This window comes from Lepidochelys kempii, chromosome 7 (genome assembly GCF_965140265.1).
Source record: "Lepidochelys kempii isolate rLepKem1 chromosome 7, rLepKem1.hap2, whole genome shotgun sequence".
Taxonomy (NCBI): Eukaryota; Metazoa; Chordata; order Testudines; family Cheloniidae; genus Lepidochelys; species Lepidochelys kempii.
This window is the reverse complement of record NC_133262.1, coordinates 123,078,644-123,099,279: the sequence shown is the minus strand read 5'-3', so window position 1 is coordinate 123,099,279 and position 20,636 is coordinate 123,078,644. Positions and strand designations below refer to the sequence as shown.

The 20,636-nt window shown below is 63.4% G+C and overlaps 1 protein-coding gene across 4 annotated transcripts in view; it reads right to left on the bottom strand.

The window, feature by feature from the left end:
- The window catches only part of LZTS2 (leucine zipper tumor suppressor 2), a 46,684-nt gene that overhangs the window by 4,044 nt on the left and 22,004 nt on the right, over window positions 1-20,636 (bottom strand). For 3 of the 4 annotated variants that reach the window (XM_073354536.1, XM_073354537.1, XM_073354538.1), the window contains 3 exons: window positions 5,868-6,320; window positions 2,506-3,096; window positions 41-310 (listed from right to left, as the gene is read on the bottom strand). In XM_073354536.1, the coding sequence (XP_073210637.1) occupies window positions 41-310; window positions 2,506-3,096; window positions 5,868-6,281 (1,275 nt within the window). In that variant the 5' untranslated portion in view covers window positions 6,282-6,320. Of the gene's footprint in view, window positions 1-40; window positions 311-2,505; window positions 3,097-5,867; window positions 6,321-14,824; window positions 14,932-20,636 lie in introns of those variants that run through there. The other variant, XM_073354535.1, reaches the window with a different exon arrangement.

The window sequence follows — 20,636 nt, the reverse complement described above, 5'->3', positions numbered from 1 at the left end:
ATTGGAGCCAGGGGTCCCGTCCCACCCGGTCCCGGCTCACCTCCCACTTGGTCTCCTCCAGCCGCGGCCCCAGCTCGGTCTGCTCGCGCTCGAAGGAGGCGCACCTCTTCTCCAGCAGCTCGCGCTCCTGCAGCAGCTGGGCAAAGTCCTCCTGCAGCTTCTTCTTCTCCTGCTGCAGCTGGAAGATCTGCAGCTGCAGCACCTGCTGCGTGCGCTGGGCCTTCTGTGCCGCCTGCTTGACCTGGGAGGCGTAGCCCTGCCGCAGCTCCTCCATCTCCTGCTCACAGTGCTTCTGCTTCTCCTCGTACACCTGGGGCGGGGGGGGAGCGTCACCCGGGGGGCCCCGCGCGGCCCCGGCCCCCAGACTCTGCCCTGCAGACCCAGCGCAGCCCACGAGCTGCCCCCGATTGCAGCCGTCCTCCGCTAACGCTGGGGGTGCCCTGCACCCACTACAGCTCCCAGCATGCATTGCGTCGCCCAGGCCTGAGCACCTGTGGAGCTGCGATTATGGGCGACTACAGCTCCCAGCATGCATTGCGTCGCCCAGGCCTGAGCACCTGTGGAGCTGCGATTATGGGCGACTGCAGCTCCCAGCATGCATTGCGTCGCCCAGGCCTGAGCACATATGGAGATGCTATTATGGGCGACTACAGCTCCCAGCATGCATTGCGTCGCCCAGGCCTGAGCACATGTGGAGCTGCGATTATGGGCGACTACAGCTCCCAGCATGCATTGCGTCACCCAAGCCTGAGCACATATGGAGATGCGGTTCAGGAGACTACAGCTCCCAGCATGCATTCAAACGCCCAGGCCTAAGTGCAAGGGGAAACATGGCTCCCCAAGACTACAGCTCCCACCATGAATTGCATCTCCAGGGCCTGAGCACCTGTGGAGATGCAGTTATGGGAGACTACAGCTCCCAGCATGCATTGCATCGTCCAGACCTAAGCACATGTGGAGATGTGGTTCAGAAGACTACAGCTCCCACCATGCATTGCGTCACGCAGATCTAAGCACATGTGGAGATACGGTTCTGGCGACTACAGCTCCCAGCATGCATTGCATCGCCCAGCCCTAAGCACATGTGGATATTGGGTTCAGGAGACTACAGCTCCCAGCATGCATTGTGTCGCCCAGACCTAAGCACATGTGGAGATGTGGGTCAGGAGACTACAGTTCCCAGCATGCATTGCGTCGCCCAGGCCTGAGCACAGGTGGCGGTGTGGCTCACCAAGACTACAGCTCCCAGCATGCATTGCAGTGGCAAGTCTACTCCCCAGGAGGTTGCGCACTGCATGCTGGGTGTTGTAGGCTTCATGGGCTGCCTGTTCACACTGAGAACATGGGGCCCCACCGACAACCCCGAGACCTGCACCCGGCCTGCCTTCCTCCACGGGGAGCCCACGCTCAGCAGCGGCACTCTCAGGCCAGGCCTGTGGAGCCCCTGCACCCCAGTGTGGCTCTTTCGGGGTTACAGCAGCTCCAGGCTGGCCAGCTGCACGGCTGCCCCAGCAGGGGGAGCTCCGGAGCGCAGAAGGCATTTACTGCCCGCACCCCTAGGGGGCGCTCACAGCAATTGGGCTGCAAATGCACCAGCCTGCCTCCTGCCCCTCCCCCACCACAGCCCTTCAAACACCAACCCCCCCAGTCCCTCATGCAGCCCATCCCCACCTCTGCCCCCCCTCTCTGCTCACCAGCTGGCCTGTCCATCCTTCCCAACTGCCCCCCACATGCACCAGCCCCCCCCCCAGCAGACACCTCCTAGTGTCCAATCGCCCCCAAAGGCATCAGACCCCCAAATGCACACTCCCAGAGCCCAACTTCCCCCCACATGCACCAGCCCCCCCCAGCAGACACCTCCTAGTGTCCAATCGCCCCCAAAGGCACACTCCCAGAGCCCAACTGCCCCCCACATGCACCAGCCCCCCCCCCCCAGCAGACACCTCCTAGTGTCCAATCGCCCCCAAAGGCATCAGACCCCCAAAGGCACACTCCCAAAGCCCAACTGCCCCCCACATGCACCAGTCCCCCCCAGCAGACACCTCCTAGTGTCCAATCGCCCCCAAAGGCATCAGACCCCCAAATGCACACTCCCAGAGCCCAACTGCCCCCCACATGCACCAGCCCCCCCCAGCAGACACCTCCTAGTGTCCAATCGCCCCCAAAGGCATCAGACCCCCAAATGCACACTCCCAGAGCCCAACTGCCCCCGACATGCACCAGCCCCCCCCCAGCAGACACCTCCTAGTGTCCAATCGCCCCCAAAGGCATCAGACCCCCAAATGCACACTCCCAGAGCCCAACTGCCCCCCACATGCACCAGCCCCCCCCCAGCAGACACCTCCTAGTGTCCAATCGCCCCCAAAGGCATCAGACCCCCAAAGGCACACTCCCAGAGCCCAACTGCCCCCCACATGCCCGGCCCTCCACGGACACACCCAGCGCCTCCGGCCGCCCGCCGTGGCAGGACCCCGGGGGGCTGGGCTCTCCCGCCGCGCCGGCTACCTGGCAGACGGCCACCTCGTTGTCGTCCAGACTCCGGCGCAGGTGCTGCAGCTCCGCCTCCCGCTCCCGCAGCTTCTCCTCCAGCTCGCGGACGAGCAGAGCCTCGTCGCCCTCGACGGGTGAGTGGGTGCAGGAGCCGCCGTCGGAGGAGGGGGGCCCCCGCCCGCTCAGGGACCCCGTGCTCTTACTGGAGGAGGAGCGCCCGCTGTCCGAGTTGGAGGGGCCGGCCAGGCCCCTGGAGCCCCGCTCCGGGTACCCACCGTGACTGTCCAGGCTGAGGCGGCCTATGCAGACGGCGCCCGGCTCCGGTGGCTGGCTACAGCCCGTGCTGCAGGTCGGCAGGCTGGAGAGGGAATTGCGCCCCGAGTCCGACAGGGTGCCCGAGTGGGCGCTGTGGCGGCAGCTCAGGGAGTGGTGCTTCTCGGCGCTGGCCGCGGCGGGGCCGCCCAGGAGGTGGGCGAGGCTGGCCTGGCTCTCGGGGACCGCCGACACCCCGGGCCGCGGCACCACGTAGCCCGGCAGCGAGGAGTTCCTGCCCTTGGGCACCACCGGCTTGAAAGCCGTCGGGCGGATCAGGGTCTTCTCGACGTTCTGAAACGCACAGAGCAGAGACTGTGGGGCGGCAGGACGGGGGCCGAGGAGGCCCCCCCACCGGCACAACACAGCGCCACCCCCGCCAGGTGTTCAGACCCAGCCCAGCGCCCCAGGCTCTGCAGCCTGCCAGGAAACATGGCACCTTCTGATCAACACCTCATCATAACGCTCGTGGGGAGGCAGCGTGGCCTAGCGGACTTGGACTCAGGACACCTGGGTTCTCGTCCCGGTTTGGCCCCCGGACCGCTGGGAGGGTGACCTTGGGCAAGTCACTGCCTCGCTCTGTGCCTCAGTTTCCCCCTCTGTCAAATGACAGTGATGCCATCCTCCTAATGCGCTTTGGGATCTCCGACTGTTACGTGCTGTCCGACAGAGTGGGTTGGGGCCGGTGCCGGGATCCACTCCCCAGCCAGGAAATGGAGTCACAGAGTGGGCAAGTGAGTTGAGCGAGGTCACCCAGCCAATCAGCAGCAGGGCCAGCCCCCGCAAGTCTGGACTACTAGGCTACACTCCCTCCCAGAGTCTGGGGTAGAACCCAGGAGTCCTGGCTCCCAGACCCCTTCCTGAGCCCCCGGCCCATGCCTTCCTTTGTTCAAGTACAGACAGTGAAAAGGACATTTTTTCCTCAGTTGAAAACCGTAAAGTAGCAGCCGAATAAGGAGGCAGGCAGGGGGGCTGAGACCCAGGCCAGGGAACGAGAGCATCCCCTGCCAGACCCCCTACTGGCGCACAAGCCAGGTCTGATGCCAATACAAGAAACATCCACCAGTGGCCATTCATTTTACTTCGCCAGTTGGCCCAAGCCCCATGGCTCTGCCTGGGTGCGCGGGGTAGGAGGGGGGCTGTTCCTTCTAGCCAAGCTACGGCCTTTGGTTTTCACGGGGGAAAACATTCCAAATTTTCAGTTTCCTCGACGAAAGCGGACACAGATCCTCTGTGTGGTTCCCCCTTCCCCGCTGAAATGAAGGGGGGAACCCCCCCCAAACAGACCATTTACTAAACTGCCCTCCTCTGATAAGGGCGGGTCAGGACCAGTATGGCAGATCGGGGCCATCGGCTCATTTTGAGCCAGATGCCCCCCAAAAGCCATCGCTGGCTCCCAGCCAGCCCTGGGCCCCCCAGCACACAAGGACCTTCTTGGCCCAGCTGCCCACAGGGCCAGGGTGGCATGAATTCTGGGCAGACTCAGCAGAGAGGTCAAAGGCCGAACAGGCCACAGGGACCGAGCCCCCCTCTCCGCGTCTGCCCCCCACCCCACCCCCTCGCCCGGCTGGGCCCCTGACCCAGAACCTCTGGCCAGCTCTAGCGGGCTAAAGGGACAGGTCGGCTGGGGTCGCCAAGGTGGACCAGAGGGGCCCAGGGCAGATTAAAAGCCACCCAGCTAGGCACTGGCAGCAGGTTAGAGGTGTGAGGACCCAGCCGCCATCGACCCCGATCTCTTCCCCATCACCAGGCCATCCCCTTCCTGTGAATGGGGCTCCCAGCTCTGTCCCCAGGGGCGCAGCTCGCCCTGCAATGGCCCTGCCAGGGGATCTCACCAGGTTAAAGGAGCTGGGCCTATGGAACTCCTTGCTGCAGGACGGTAGGGGCCATATTCTAGGGCTGAAGCAATGCCACCGAGCCAGGCCAGGCTGGGGCATAGCCTTTGCCAGCCACTCCGGCTCCCTGGCACTCCACTCCACATCCCATACATGGGACCTCCAACCCTCAAGGCATGGCACATTCGGGGCAGTGGGGGGTCACCTAGGTATCAGGAAGTGGGGTGCCCGCTGCCCACCAGGGGGTGTCGCCTGTGGGAGGGATTTAAGAGCCATGTTCCCTGAAGCATGAGCCAGCAAACCAGCCCCGAGCCCCAGGAACCAAGGCAGCCAAGGGCACCAGCTGTCCAGGACCCAGCGCCTGAGCGCCAGTGATCACCCTCCCAGGCGGGCACTAGACCTCCCACAGCTTGGCCTGGAAGCGCCCGGGGCCGTCCTCGCCCACAATGGGCACCAATGGGTTAGTGCGCCCTGGGTCTGACGGGGCAGCGGGGGCCGGAGGAACCCACATCCCCTATAAGAACAGGAGCACTAGGGATCGGCGGCTCCCACTTACACTAAGCAAATAGGGTTGCAACAGTGTGTGCCCACCGCCCAGGTCGACCTGGCGAATTAGGGCCAGTGACAATGAACCTCCCCCAGGGCAGAGGGGAAGCCAGAGGTGCCTGTGGGTTTAGTGGCATTGCCAGGTTAATTAACCCCATCTCTGCAGCTGGAACCGGGGGAGGGGGGCGGTCCCCACAAATGCCAGGCAGCTGCCCACTACCTCTGCAGCTACAGGACGCTGCCAGCGTGCCAACGCTGCAAAGGAGCAACCAGGCAACAGCAGACACCAAGAACTAGTACAGGGAGATATGATCACCGCAGCACAGGGCCTGTGGAACTCCCTGCTGCAGGAGGGTAGGGGGCTGGACTAGGCTTCCTTGGGCAGCTCCTGCCCCCCGGCGCTACCTGCTGGCACCACTAATGATGGCACAAATACCCAGTAAGGAGGGGAAAGCACCGCTGTGAGTCAGGGCCGAAGCCCATGGCCGGGCGGGTCAGGAAGTAACTAGACCCCCACCCTCCCCATGGAGGGCTGAACGGGTCAGGTGTATTGCTGGGGTGGGGGGCGACTGTCTCTAGAGTCACTGCTGGAGGCGGGATGCCCAGACCGGGTGCCCCAAAGGCCTGGCCCGGCAGGGGGAGGGGATGGACTCAGCCCGGCCACAGACGCCCCCCGATCTTCACCTTCTCCAGCTGCCCGGAGACGGGGACCAGCCTCGGGGGCGGCCCCTGCACGTGGCTGCTCCGAGCCCGCTCGTCCCGCGGCTCCTCGGCGTCGCTGCAGGGGCTGACGGGGGACACGGCCTCGGCCCAGAAGTCCTCGCTGGCGTAGGTGCCGCGCCCGGGCGCCAGGCCGGAGCAGAGCTTGGGGGGGGGCAGCCCCTGGAGGGGGGCGGCCTGGAGCAGCCCGTCCTGCTGGCGGAAGGGGCCGGGCGCGGCCTTGCAGGGCCTCTCGTGGCAGGGCCGGCCGGAGAGGAGGCTGCTGACGCTCCCCATGGCGCCGTGGGCGGAAGCGGGCGAGCGGGTGCTGGTGCGGAGCTGGGGGGCCGCCTCAGAAGCGGGCTCGATGGAGACGGGCCGGGTCTGCACTATGGCCATGGCGTGGGGGCCTCAGACGGCGGGGACCACGCAGGCAGCCTGCAGGGAGAGAGGGAAACCAGCACTGAGCCCCGCTGGGATGGAGCCCGTGGGCACCGCTGCCCCCCTCGCCCACTGCCCTCCCACGGAGGCACCGCTCCCCGCCCACCTGCAGGGGCACTGTCCCCCCCTTCACCCACCGCCTTCCTGCAGGGCCACCGCTCCCCACCCCCCCATATCGCCCACCTTCCAGGGACACCAGCCCACCGCCTGCCTGGGGGGCACTGCTCCCCATCCCCCCCGCCCGTGGGGACCCCACCGCCGACAATTGCTCCCCACCCCCGATATCGCTTGCCCAACTGCCAGGGAAACTGCCCGCCCACTGCCTGCCGCTCCCCCATCACTGGAAGAGCTGGGGGGAAGCCCAGGGCTGGGCTAGCAGGGGGCTGCGGGTCAGGAGTGAGGGGCACCAGCAGAGCTGAGAGAAACAGGGCGACACTGAGAAAGGGGAAACGCAACAGACTCTCCAGGAGAAGCTCCCGGGTGGGGGGGTCCCCCAGGGAAAGGGGGGGCCCTTTGCTCAGCCATCTCGTCCTGGAGGGGACAGTGCCCCTGGGGGCAAACAACCCAGCCCTGATCCAGGTGGGGATGGGATAGATGGGGCAGGGGGGCTTGAGGGGGCCGGCCCCTGGGGGAGGCTCAGGGCCTCGGGGGGCTTTCAGTGCCCCCTTTGCCCCAGACTCCCCATGGCAGGGCTGGCACAACTCACTGCCCATTGAGGAGCTGCTGAGGCTGGCCCAGCGCCGTGCCCGTGGGGCAATGGGACAGAGAAGCACCTCCAGCCCCATGTCTCCTGTGCCATCAGGCCACGCGCTCCTGCTACAGCCATGGCCAGCCCTGGGGGGGGGGCAGCATAGCCCAGGGAAGACCGACTCGCTGCAGCCCCAGACCCTGAAGAATTCACACCCACCCACCCCCCACATTGCAGCACGCTGGGTGTGAGAGAACAGGCACGACTGGGGGGGGGAGGGGGAGGCTAGCACGAGGGCCGCCAGCTGGGCCGACCCCCCTGGATTGCACTGGGCACCCCAAAGCCAACGGCCGGCCCCCTTCCCAGGTGCTCCCCGGCGGGCTCCTGGCAACGTGGGCAGGATTCTGACCTGGCCAGGGCCCTGGCAAGGCCAGCCACATGCTGCCGGCCCCGGGGGCCCACCGGGACAGGCCCGGCCCCGCCGACCACCAGCACAGGAGAACAGCGCCCTCCTGTGAATGACGGAGTCAGCACTGGCGTGGGGCATCACGTGTGGTGAGCCAGGGAGACCCCAGGGGAGAGCTGCTTTGCGCCCGAAAATTCCCGTCGGTTCCGCGCATCCAGCTTGACCCACAAGGACGGCTGTGAGCACGCAGGGGGTGCAGGAGACTTGCCCACCCCCCAGCTGAGCACTGATGCCAGGCCGGCCTGTTCCTTATGCACCATTTGGCAGTGCTTGAGACAACTTCCTCTCCCTCCAGCCGGGTCACCACCAGCCCCAGGCCTCCCGTCAGCACGCTGGGGTTACAGAGGCTGGTGCCCGCATGCCCACAGCCCAGGCTGCAGCTGGCTCCGAGGATCTGCAGGGCCTGGGCTCACAGCTGCCTTGCTCCCCGCTCTGGGGGGCTCCCCCCATCTCCACCCTGCTCCCAGGACCACACGGCTGCAGTGAGGAGCCCACCCAGCCGATCCAACACGGGTACAGGAGTCGGGGGCCTGGGAGGGGACCCGCCTCTCAGCCCCAGCCAGCCCATAGCCTGGTCTCCCAGGGCATCCGGGGCTGGCGTGAGCCAAGCTTGGGGCTCCGTCCAGCCCACAGCAGGCAAGGGACCGCAGTACAGACACCACCGGGTCACTGGCATTCGCTGCCCCCTCTGCCCACCAAGGCGCCAATGACTGGGCCATGCAACCAGCGGCCTCCAGGCCCCTTTGGGCGCCAGTACGCGGGGAGGGGCTGCCCTGCTGGCCAAAGGTCCCTGAGCTTCTGGGTAGCTTGCCACCATACCACACACGCCCGCTGGGTAGGGGGAGCCTGGTATGGGGCCCCATGCTCGTCCCTGCATCCCCGAGGCGACCGCTCCGCCCCAGCCCCACTCCTCCTCCGGCCTCTGCATGGTTCTGTCTGCACCACTCTGCCCCAAACCCCCCAGTCTCCCCCCCAAGCATGGCCCCTGCCTGCACCGCTCCCCCTCAGCCTCCCACCGCTCTCTGCAGAGCTCAGGGGAGAGTCTAGGTTCTGCCCCGCCCCCCAGGGGCTCCCATATGCCAGTGGCACAAGCCAGCCTCCCTGCCTGGCAAATTCAGGCAGCCCACGAGGCAGCGTCTGCTCTCCCCACCCTGCCAGCCAGCCATGGGTCAGGGTCGCTGAGCAGGGACACCCCCGCTCCCCACGCCAGGCCTGGCTCCCTGCACCAGCGACGGGTCTGAGGCCTGGACATATTCGGAGCAGAGCCCGATTCCTCCTAGCCAAGCCCAGAAACCGGGCACAGAGCAGCTCTTTAAACCAGCCCAGCTAGGACCACTCCCAGCCCCACATCCTCCCCGACTGCCACGGGCGTTTGCACAGAAGCCGGATCTTCGTTCCTGGCCCGGCTCCTGCTGCCGCATTCCCCCTCTGATGTCAGGGTCCTCTCGGTCCTCTCCTGGCACAAACAGCATCGCCCGGCAACCGGCCTGGGCCGGGCGCGGATTAGGGAGCAGTAATCCAGCAGCAGCCACTCAACTCGGAGGGGACAAAAGAGACGGTTTTCCAGTAAATGCCCCTGGCAGAGCCACACCTGAACCAACAGCCCAGAAACTGGGGGGCACCCGGATCCCAACTTCACGGCTGGGCCGTCTGATTCGAACCGAGCACCCCAAGCACCCCAGAACCTCCGCCGGCAGGCCCAGCCAGAGACAGGGCGAGGGGGAGAACAGACTCTAAGCAGGAAGGGGTTTCTTCGGGGGGAAGTTAAGGGGATTGTCCAGGGAACCCGTGAGCTTGTGTTTCTTTAAATCAGAGCAGGGGCGAGCGAGCTACAAACCTGATCCAACACACACAGCCGAGCGCGCGCGTCGGCCGCAGGCCCCAGCAGCTGCTTGGTTCGCTGGCTTCGACACGGCCGGGGAATCGTGGGTGCTAGAACCCCACGAAGCGGCAGGGAGCCAGGGGACGAGGTCTCTGCAGCAAGAGGCCAGGGCTGCCTCGGCTGCAGGGACCTGGTCCGCGGAGGGCGAGCCGGCAGGCGGTGCGTGGACACGCTCTGGGAGCGGCAAGGCCCTGTCCGATCAGAGGGAAGACAGTTCCCCCCCGGCCTGTGTGACCGGGGCGCTCAGGTGGGCAGAGCACGAGTCCACACTTCACATGGGCACAGGCAATTGGGCTGCGACACCAGACGCAGTTTCCGGTGCCCCTAGTCAGTTTCACAGCCCGGTCCTCAGGTTTCCCGATCCATCCGGATTGAAGGTCTAGAACCCGGGCGCAGGAGCCCGACACACACAGGGGGCAGCAGCTGCTCTTGAATCTCTTCAGTCACATTTATAAACACCGCCCCTCCCGCCCCGTTGTGTGTGTCAAAGCCCCAGGGAGGGCGAGAAGACAGGACACCATGCAGTGGGGTGGCAGCCAGCACCATCCAGGGACCAAGTGGGGCAGGACACGCTCCAGATGCCAGCCAGCCATTTACAAATCAAATAGCCCAGCTCCCGCCCACACAGAGCAACCAGACAGATGCCCCCGCCGCCTTGCACACCCCACAACCCTGGCACGCCGGCCGCCACTCCTGGCTACGCCCCCTAGCACTCTGCACTCATCAACAAGGCCACGGGGAAGGCCACAAAAGAGACGCTAGGTTGGGGTTGATAAGGCTCCTGGGCTGGGACTCAGGAGACTTTGGGTCAAGTCCCATCTCTGCCACTGACTTGTCATGTGACCTCGGGTGAGTCACTGACTCATTCTGTGCCTCAGTTTCCCCACCCGCAAAATGGGGATGGCCACTCCCTCCCTCGCAACAGGGGCTGTGTGGGTGGGAGAGTAAATCCGGGCCGTACAAGGAGCTAGACAGACGAAAAGCCCAAACAGGAAACAACAAGGCCAGAGAAATGAGTTCGAGGACTCCCTGGAGACGACTCAGCGGCCCAGCTGAGCAGGGCCTGACCCTTTAAGAGCCATTCCCGCCTCACCAAGCACCAGGGCCCCGTGAGGGACACACAGAGTTAACGAGCGATGATCATGTGCCCACGGACCCAGAGCGATGCCCCCTCACTGCCCTGCCCCACCCCTACAGCAGGTGCTGGTTCAGTAGGGAAGCAAGGGATGGAGACAGATACCACCTGCTACACCAAGTTCCCTCTCCCCTCCCCCCCAGCTCTGCTGATGCCCCTCAATCCCGACCCGTAGTCCCTCCCCTGCGCAGGACCTGCTCTCTGCTGTAACCCCCACCACTGAGCGGCCCTGCAATAGAAGAATGGTCCCAGCCATGCCCCACGAGGGGGGGGCCGCGACGCAGCCTGGTAGAGTTAGGGAGCACCCCAGCCTTGCCAGCAGACCCAGGGTTGCTGCGCCTTGGGGCCCTGCCCACAGGAGTCACTGTACAGGCACGACCCAGCCATCCCAGGCAGGGAGGGGCTGATGGTCTGAGCACATGGGTTAGGACCCTCCCACACTCTGTGCCTCAGTTTCCCCATCTGTAAAGGGGGCTGCAAGGCCCAGGGCTGGGAGACTGAATGCCGGCTCCCCCCTTGGCCAGGGCTGGTCGGTCCCCATGCTAGGCTCTGCACTCTTCCCCCGGGAGACAATCCCCCAGGCTCACAACCCCCACAACCCGGCCTGCATCTCCCTTGGCTCAGACCCATGCCCTCCCCGCGCAGCCCCCACCCATCTCACCCCGGCCCAGCGCGCTTTGTTGCCGGCTCTGTTTGTCTGGCAGTTGGAGGCTCCTGTATTAGCTTGGAGCCAGCAGCTCCTCTGCACCCCCAGCCTGGCCAGGGCCCCCTCCAGCAAGCGAGGGGGATGGGGGAGACCTCCCCTCCCCCGCCCATCCCACCTCCCTCCAGGGCAGGGGGAGGCATCTGCTGAAGTTATCAAGGTAGAAGCCCATCGGCCTGGAGCAGACTCAGTGATGCTGACACCACGGAGCGTCTGGGCCTGTCCCCGTTTCACGGGCCGTGGAGCACAGCCAGATCCGCCTGCCAAGAGACAACCCCCAGCTGCCGCGGCAGGCGTGGGAGCCTGCATCATCCCTCACCCCCAGCTCTGCCCGTACCCCTCCCTCCCGACCCGCAGCCCCCTGCTAGCCCAGCCCTGGGCTCCCCTCCAGCGCCCCTCAATCCGGACCCTCGGCCCCCTGGGCCTCTCTTGTGCAGAGGTGCCCATGGTGCCCGCCAGGAAGGGCACAGTCGGCAGGTGAGTTACTAGCAGAGACCCACCAATCTCACTGCACATGTGAGCTTGCCAGGGTCCGGGGCCAGGCCTGCTGAGGGACTGAGTGCAGAGCCGCTCGCTGGATTCCCTGCCCTGTGGGCTAGGCTGGCCGAGATACAGGAGCCAAGGCCGGGATCCGGCCCAGAGCTTCTCAAGCCAGGCTCCGAACCGTGCAGATGCCCCGGCCCCCCCAGGCCCTGAGCCCCCCGCAGGAGCACGTGGGCTGGTGGGAGGCTGCATCCAGCCACAGAGCAGCCCGTTCCTCCCCCCCTCCCTCCCCCGCCAGCCCACGTGCCCCTCCCCTACGCGGCCTATTTCCCCAGGCTGGGAGGACAAAGCCCAGCGAGTTGCAGGCTCTCCAGGCTCGGCTGCTGCTCCTCTGCAGGAGGAGTCCCCCGGGGGTCCACGTGGGGGGCAGCCATGCCGAGGGGGGCTGGGGGGGGTTAGTCAGGCCATGCTCCTCAAGAACCTCTCCCCCAGCGTCCCTTGTCCTACTGGGAGATCAAGGCCCAGGAAGAAAGTTACAAGGGTGCTGAGCCCACGTGGGGTGGGGTGGGGGGGCTCACTAATGAGCAGGGCCAGTCCCCTGGGTCCCCAATACATCTGACCCCCAACCATTGCCTTTCTGCACCAAGGGAACCCTACAGAGCTGCCGCTGCCCCCCCATGGGCCCATCAGTGAGGAGGGGGCCTGGCACTGCAGGGCAGGTAGACAGCCAACCCAGCCAGCTCCTCGGGGGATGGCCCAGGAGCCATGCCCCCAACAAGCCAGACCTACAGATACCGAGTTCACCCCACACAACCAGGCTGCCACTGCTGACCCCCGACATCAGTAATGGGAGCTGGGGGGGGGCACTCCCCAAACTCAGCCTCCCCCGCCCTACCCCCTTGCCGTGGCTTTGTTCAGCCTGTGTCTCTGGGGTCCAACTGATCCCACCCTCCGGGGAGGTCCCTCCGCCCCCCTCCCCCCGCCAGCAAAGCCCCCCTTGTTCAGGCCCTACCCATCGCTGGGGTCGGCCCCCAGCCCAGCCTGATCCCCACACCTGGAGCCTCGTGTGGGTCGCTCCCAGCCCCCTGCTCCACTTGGAGCTGCCCGGCCCAGCGAGTAGCCCTTGACGCCGAGGGGCCCAGAGCGGGACCAGGCTACGCCAGCCAGGGGCAGACCGCGAGAGACTAGACTGGCAGAGCTATGGGCCCTTCCCTCTGGGGCCAGTGGGTAACCCCGTCGAGTCCACCCCACCAGCCAGGTGCCGGGTGCCGGGACCAGTGCCGAGGGGCCCAGAGCGGGACCAGGCTACGCCAGCCAGGGGCAGACCGCGAGAGACTAGACTGGCGGAGCTATGGGCCCTTCCCTCTGGGGCCAGTGGGTAACCCCGTCGAATCCACCCCACCAGCCGGGTGCCGGGACCAGCGCCGAGGGGCCCAGAGCGGGACCAGGCTACGCCAGCCAGGGGCAGACCGCGAGAGACTAGACTGGCAGAGCTATGGGCCCTTCCCTCTGGGGCCAGTGGGTAACCCCGTCGAATCCACCCCACCAGCCAGGTGCCGGGTGCCGGGACCAGTGCCGAGGGGCCCAGAGCGGGACCAGGCTACGCCAGCCAGGGGCAGACCGCGAGAGACTAGACTGGCGGAGCTATGGGCCCTTCCCTCTGGGGCCAGTGGGTAACCCCGTCGAATCCACCCCACCAGCCGGGTGCCGGGACCAGCGCCGAGGGGCCCAGAGCGGGACCAGGCTACGCCAGCCAGGGGCAGACCGCGAGAGACTAGACTGGCGGAGCTATGGGCCCTTCCCTCTGGGGCCAGTGGGTAACCCCGTCGTATCCACCCCACCAGCCGGGTGCCGGGACCAGGGCCCTCCCGCTGCGGGCGTGGGGGGCTCCGCGGCCAGCCAGCGTTCCCAGCAGGCCCCGAGGAGCCTCTGGCACGCAGCCCCCACTTGCCGCTCGGTGCCGGCAGGTTTCCCAGGCCTGGCACGTGGCGTGAGGCCAGGCTGCGTCAGGAGAACAAGGCGGGCGGCTCCAGGGGGCTGCACCGTGCCAAGGAAGCCAACGTGCCATGCAGCGATGCGGGGAGAGATGCTCCAGCCCCACTGGGAGCCCCACAGAGCGTGGCCGGCCGCAGCCCCCAGGACAGAGACAGGCACAGAGGCCTGCCCCTGGGCCGGGCTCCCCACAGCCACCTGGCACCAACTCCACGGATAAACAGCATCCAACAGCACGGTGCCATCCTGGGCAATCCGGTGCCCCCCACCACACACGGACCAGCCTGGCACCTCCAGCCCCCTGTGCCCCATATCCCCCCCACGCACCAACCAGCCTGGCACCTCCAGCCCCCTCGCCCCGTACCCCCCACAGACCAGCCTGGCACCTCCAGCCCCCTGTGCCCCGTGCCCGCCACCACACACGGACCAGCCTCGCACCTCCAGCCCCCTGTGCCCCCCACCACACACGGACCAGCCTGGCACCTCCAGCCCCCTGTGCCCCATATCCCCCCCACGCACCAACCAGCCTGGCACCTCCAGCCCCCTCGCCCCGTACCCCCCACAGACCAGCCTCGCACCTCCAGCCCCCTGTGCCCCATATCCCCCCCACGCACCAACCAGCCTGGCACCTCCAGCCCCCTCGCCCCACACAGGCCAGCCCGGCCGCTCGCCGTCCCACGGGGCGCCCCGGCGGGATTCCCGCAGCCCCGCAAGGGGCCCCACGCGGGTGCAATGGGGCAGCCGGCCCTGGGGGACGGGGAAAAGGGGGCTGGGGGCAGGAGGAGGCTGGAGGAGGGGGGCAGAGGACGCGGCGGGGGGGCAAAGGAGGAGAGCAGAGGACGCGGGGGCGGGGCAGAAGGGGGCAGAGGAGGGAGGGGACTGGGGAGAGGAGGAAGGGGGCAGAGGACGCGCGGGGGGCAGGAGGAGGGGACAGAGGAGGAAGGGGGTTGGGGGGCAGGAGGAGGGGGCAGAGGACGCGGCGGCGGGGCAGAAGGGGGCAGAGGACGCGCGGGGGCTGGGGAGGGGGAGTGGGGCAGAGGGCGGGGGGGCAGAGGACGCGGGGGGGGCAGGGCCTGGCTCCCGGCCCCCCCACCTGCTGCTCCCCGCGCCCCAGCGGGATCGGGGCCGGGATCGGTCCCCCCCCGCACCCACCTTCGCCGGCCGCCTCCATGTCGCGCTGCCGGGCGGCCCCGCCCGCTCGGCTCGGCTCGGCCCGGCCCGGCCGCCGGCTGGAATCGGCCCCGCTCGGTCCCGCCCCCTGCCCGGACTGGCCCCGCCCCCAGCCCCGCTCGGGCCCGCACTGGCCCCGCCCCCTGCCCCGCTCGGCCCCGCCCCGATCTGCACCCCTGCCCCGCCCCCTGCCCGGACCGGTCCCGCCCCCAGCCCCGCTCGGCCCCGCCCCCTGCACCCGACAGCATTCTGCCATACCCCCCCCACTGCCCCATGAACTCCACCAGGGCACCCCCACAGTCCCGCACCCTCCGCTGCACCCCCCACTCGCTGTCCCCGGCTCTCCCTGTCCTCCCCCTCACAACCCTGGATGGGGTTCTCCTGCCAACACCCCCTGGGAGGCAAGGCAGGGCTGTTGTCCCCATGGTACAGATAGGGAAACTGAGGCACAGAGCAGCTAAGCGACTTGCCCAAGGACACACACGAAGCAGCCCACACACTTGGAACTCCACTGGGAGCCTCCCCAGCCCCAGCCCACTGCCATGCCCTTTGGCTGAGAACGACCACACTCATGTCACCCCACGGGGCAACACCAAGGGCTGCCCTGCATCAGAGGGGAAACCCCAGTGCATGTCACAGAGCACCCCCCTCAAAGCAGGCTTCTGGAGCACACAACATGGGTCCGGGGGAGGGGGGGGGTCACTGCAACCGCAGGAACACTCAGCGCCAGGCTAGATGGGCGCTGCCAGGCACCCTGAGCAGGGAGCATGGCACACATGGGCCGAGCCTGCACTCCTCGGGGAGGAGAGGCAGTGTGGCCTACCGGTTAGAGCTATGGGATGGGACATCAGGACTCCTGGGTTTTATTTGTGCCTTTCACAGGACCCACCTAGGGCTGGATTTTCCGGGGTGCTGTGCACCTCCCATGCCAGGTGGAATCAGTGGGCGCTACAGGTGCCGGCCAGGCACCCAGAATCAAGAGGCACTGTTGAAAATGTTGGCTCTTTGTGCTTCTGGTCCCTGTCTGTGCGCTCGGGGCAAACGGCCCAGCACAATGTGGGGACCGCAGTCTGAGCCGGGGGCCCCACGGCAGGGTGAGGTCGGGCAGGGCAGTTGCTAGAACCTCATTCCTCAGGAGATCTGAATATTTCCACGGCTGATCATCGGCTGCTGGGTGGGAAGTCCGAGGAAAATCCCTGTACAGGTTTGTGAGTTACTAGAGATTGTGCACCACTTGGATGTAAGGAAGAGCACGGACTGTCTTTTTGGTCTGTGTCCGTACAGCCCCTAGCACAATGGGACCTCATGCGAGCACCTACGTGTTGTGATAATATACACAATACGTGACAGTGACAATCAAGAGAGACGATTAGACAATGGCTGACAGGTTTAAGACTGACTTCTCTCCCCAGGAGCTCAAAACCAGCTGGGAACCCCCCCAGGCTGGATGTGTGAACCACCCAGCTACCGCTACGCTAAAAACCACTAGGGAAGAGGCTGAGTTTTGCTGTTGAAAATGGAAACGTCACAAGATGAAGAAGAAGGAAGCCAGGCTAAACAGCGACATCGGCTTCCTGAGCAAATGCAAGAAACAAAACAACATGCCCAGAGGACTCGCCAATAACCACCCTCTGATCACTATACGCCACTCCAGATATGGCGAACAACTCTGCAGACAGACTTCAGAGACGCTGGGGAACCATCTACTGCACCCCTCGTGCTCCAGAAGGAACCATCTCAAAGTAGAGATCATCCCTTGCTCCCACACATTGGAAGAGAAAAAAGCCAGACACCTACCTGGAGATCATGCAGGACACTCAAAACAATGACAGCCACCCAACACAAAAACAAGGTGTGTAACTGACTTCAACGACCTCCTACCCAACCTCCGGGAGAAACCACAGCACTGGGACCCCCCCCATGGCCACCACACAACACCCCAGTGTCGTCAACCTAGCAAGACAGCCCCTGCCTGGAACTATCTGCATTCTTCAAGGAGCTGAACCAACCTGATACCATCCTAACCTGCGGAAAACCAGAAGAATTCTTCCGCCAACTACACCCCCAAGCATTCTTTCACCTCCCTGCCCGCAGTCATCAGCTGACTGGACACCCTCAGCGGGCAAAACCACACACTGGATCGTTACCTCGATTGCGTCAATGGAAAAAAACCCTCCACTGTGAAATCCGTAACCAACATCACAGCCCCGACTAGGGCCTGGGCTACGTTACAAAGTTAGATCGACATCAGCTGCCTTGTCTGGATCTGGTTACCAGAGTCAACCCTCAAAGTTCGCCAGCAGCTGCCCACAATGCCTGACACTGACCTGCTCTGATCACAGTTGGGAACTCCACTGCTCAGGGGTCACAGAGACCGGAAGCGCCCCCTCCCCTCCCCTCCCCTTCCCCCTTTACAACCCCACACATTTTTGAAGCCTTTTCCTGATTGCCCAGCGTGGTATGCTCACCTAGCAGCTCTGCCCAGCTGGCCGGGCCGGCTCCACGCTCCTGTCACACTCTGGCACGGAGCAGACAGGAGATACGGGATCTCCTGGGCCTCGGGGGAGAAGAGGCCATGCAAGCCCAGCTACAGACCAGAAGTCGAAACGTGGACACCTAGGAGCAGATTGCATGGGGGACGCTGGAGAACGGGTATCGCAGGAACCAGTGACAGAGCCACGTGAAAGCCTAGGAACTGCGGCAGGCAGATCAGAAGGCCAGGGAGGCCAATACTTGATCCACAGACCTGCTGCTTTTACAAAGAGCTGCGTGCCACAATTTGGTGGAGACCCCGTCCCATCCCGCATGGCACCGGGGATACCTCCAAGGAGCATGAGTCACAGACCCCTAGCTTGAACAGCGAGGTCGAAGGCAGGTGACATGAGCCCAGGGGATCCAGCTATGCCACGAGCCAGGACCTCTGAGACTCCACCACAATCCAGTCAGTCCTGGCAGTCGAGCAGGGGCAAGCCCGATAAGGGGAAGGAACCTTGGGTAAGTGTGTCAATGTATTTCCCATCACATTAATTTAGTTGCACTAGAAGAAGCAGTGGTACAAGAAAAAGAGGTAGAGATATCCGCTTTTCGTTCCCCTGCACAGTTAAGGCAGGGGGGATGTGGAGCAGTTTGTTTATCTACACAGAGATGTCCCTTGAATCCTCCTGAGAGATCTCGATAAAACTTTCAGGGAGGTTCTCTGCAATCCTCTCCCAACGGTTTCTAGAGATGGCAGCTTTATTCCTTCCTTCACGGTAGGACACTTTCCCATGCCAACTGGTGATCACTTCAGCAGGCACCATTGCAGTAAACAAGTTAATGGCATACGGCCCTGGGCAGCTTCAGGTCACCAGAAGCAGCGGTGGTCTCTGTGCCTTCGTTCCCCTTGAGTGAGATATCAGCTAAAATCACCATCGCCGGGAAAACAGGGCTGGTATCCAGGGCCATTGCCCGACACTCTTCACGTCTTGCAAACGAGCAATTCCCTCCTCGTTCCCCTCGCCTCTGGTGGACCATACTCACCATGACCAGTACCGCAAGTGGTGCCGCGCACAAGCCCTCCGAAGCAGAAGCGTCAATAAGCAGGTCTTGTTTAAATCTTTAGGGGAGCAAGGGAAAGCAGGTCTAAACCCTAACTTTCCATTTCCCTTGTGACTATAGTGACAATGGTACCTCTGGGTGTTTTATCTATACCTGCTTGCGTTGCAGCCTTGAGTGGTTCCCTCTCCACACCCATGGAACACCTGAGCAAGATGAGGAGGAGAAAAAAAAGAGGACTTGAGATGACACGTTAAGTGAGATCCTACAAGCCAGTGCTGCATCAGACCATGAGCAAAGGGGAAGGAGGGTGAATATTGCAGACAGCCTGGGGAAGGAATGAGTGGACAGAAGAAAGGCCCAGGAGTCCCAGCAAGACAAGCAGAGGGAAATGCACCAGGACACAATGGGGCTTCTCCACCAGCAAACGCAGATGCTGCAGACTCTTGGGACCTCCAGACTGAACAATCCTGGGCTCGATTCCCATTGCAGTCCCTACGCCACCCCCCAGCCCCATAGCATTCCATATGGCCTCAGGGCCCGCACGCCTACCCCTACCATCCCACACCAGGAGAAAGCATCGACAGCCACAGCTTCACATACACTGACCTGTGACAGCCACGGTTGCTGTATGTGTAGGTTAAATGGACATGAATGTTCTTTCCCCTTGTTAACTTCCATTTCACTACTTTATTACTTTTCTATGTATTTTGTATGTAAATTGCACAGATTTTTTTTGCGTTGGTTTTGTTACCCAAAATTCTATTGTTTGGAAAATAATTCATCTTTATTTGTTCCCAACGTATGCTGCAAAGAGCAAAGAAAGCACCCACTTCAGTACTTGTTACCATGCAGTGTGACAACTCATCGTCTTAGTGACAGTAATAATCATAAATGTACAGCAAGTACAACAAAATTATTCAGTGCATTGACAGTGCTATATTCACACATGTACACCAAGCACCACACAATTCTTAACAGGCCCCAAAACAGCAGCACCAGGTACAGCAGAGTACATCACAATGCATTACTGTGGCTCACTGTTAAAGTGCTCTTGCAAAGCCTCCCTGATCTGTATCACTCAGTGTTGAGCTCTTCTAACAGCCCTTGTGTCTGGCTGTTCAAACTCAGCCCACAGCCACTCCACCTCTGCCCTACCCCCCAGTGGCAAGTTTCCCCCCTTTGCTTCGCAGAGATTATGCAGGTCACAGCAAGCAGCTATAACCATTGGGGTTTTTTTTCACGGAGATCCAATTTTGTGAGTATACAACGCCAACATCCCTTCAATCTACCAAAAGCACATTCAGCAGTCATTCTGCACCTGCTGAGCTGGTAGCTGAATCTTTCCTCGATGCTGTTGAGGTAGCCAGTATGCGGTTCCATGAGCCAGGGGAGAAAGGGGTTGTCTGGGTCCCTCAGGACCATTATTGGCATTTCAACATTGCCAGTGGTATTCCGCTAGTTGGGAAAGAAGGCCCCTGCTTGTAGCATTCTGAACAGTCCTGTGTTCTTAAAGATGCGAGAGTCAGGCACCTTCCCTGACCAGCCAATGTTCATGTCAGTGAAGCATCCCTGGTGACCACCCAGCACTTGCACAACCATGGAAAAGTAGCCCTTTCTGTCGATGTACTCTGTGCAAGGTGGGCTGGCGCTAAAATAGACGTGTGAATGCCATCTAATGCTCCACACCAGTTAGGAATCCCATTGCAGCAAATCCATCCACTATGTCCGACATATTGCTGAGACTCTCAGGCTGGCATAGCAGGAGGTGATTAATGGCCCCATGTGCTTGCATGACAATGGCCCCCACAGTGGATTTGCCAACTCCCCAAATGATTCCCACTGACCAGTGGCAATCCAACATTGCAAGTTTCCACAGCCCCTGGCTTCTCCACTGTCAGTACAGCTCTCATTCCGGTGTCCCTGGGCTGGAGGGCGGAAGCGAACTTGGGACACAGATCCAGGAACATGGCCTCCCACATCCAAAAGTTCTGCAGCCACCATTTGTCATTCCAAGCCTACATTACAATGCAATCCCAGTCAGTGCTCGTTTCTCAGGCCCAGAAGCGACGGTCCACCATGTGCCGCTGATCTGTGAATGCCATCAACAACCTTGAATTGGTTCTCGGTCTGTCCCCCAGCAATCTGTCCTCCAAGCAATCATCGTGTTCCTCGCTGATTTGGTTCTTCTTGCGGCTCTGCAAATACCAAAAGATCGTGTGTCTTGTGCTTGCAATGCCCATGACAATAATGCAGAACT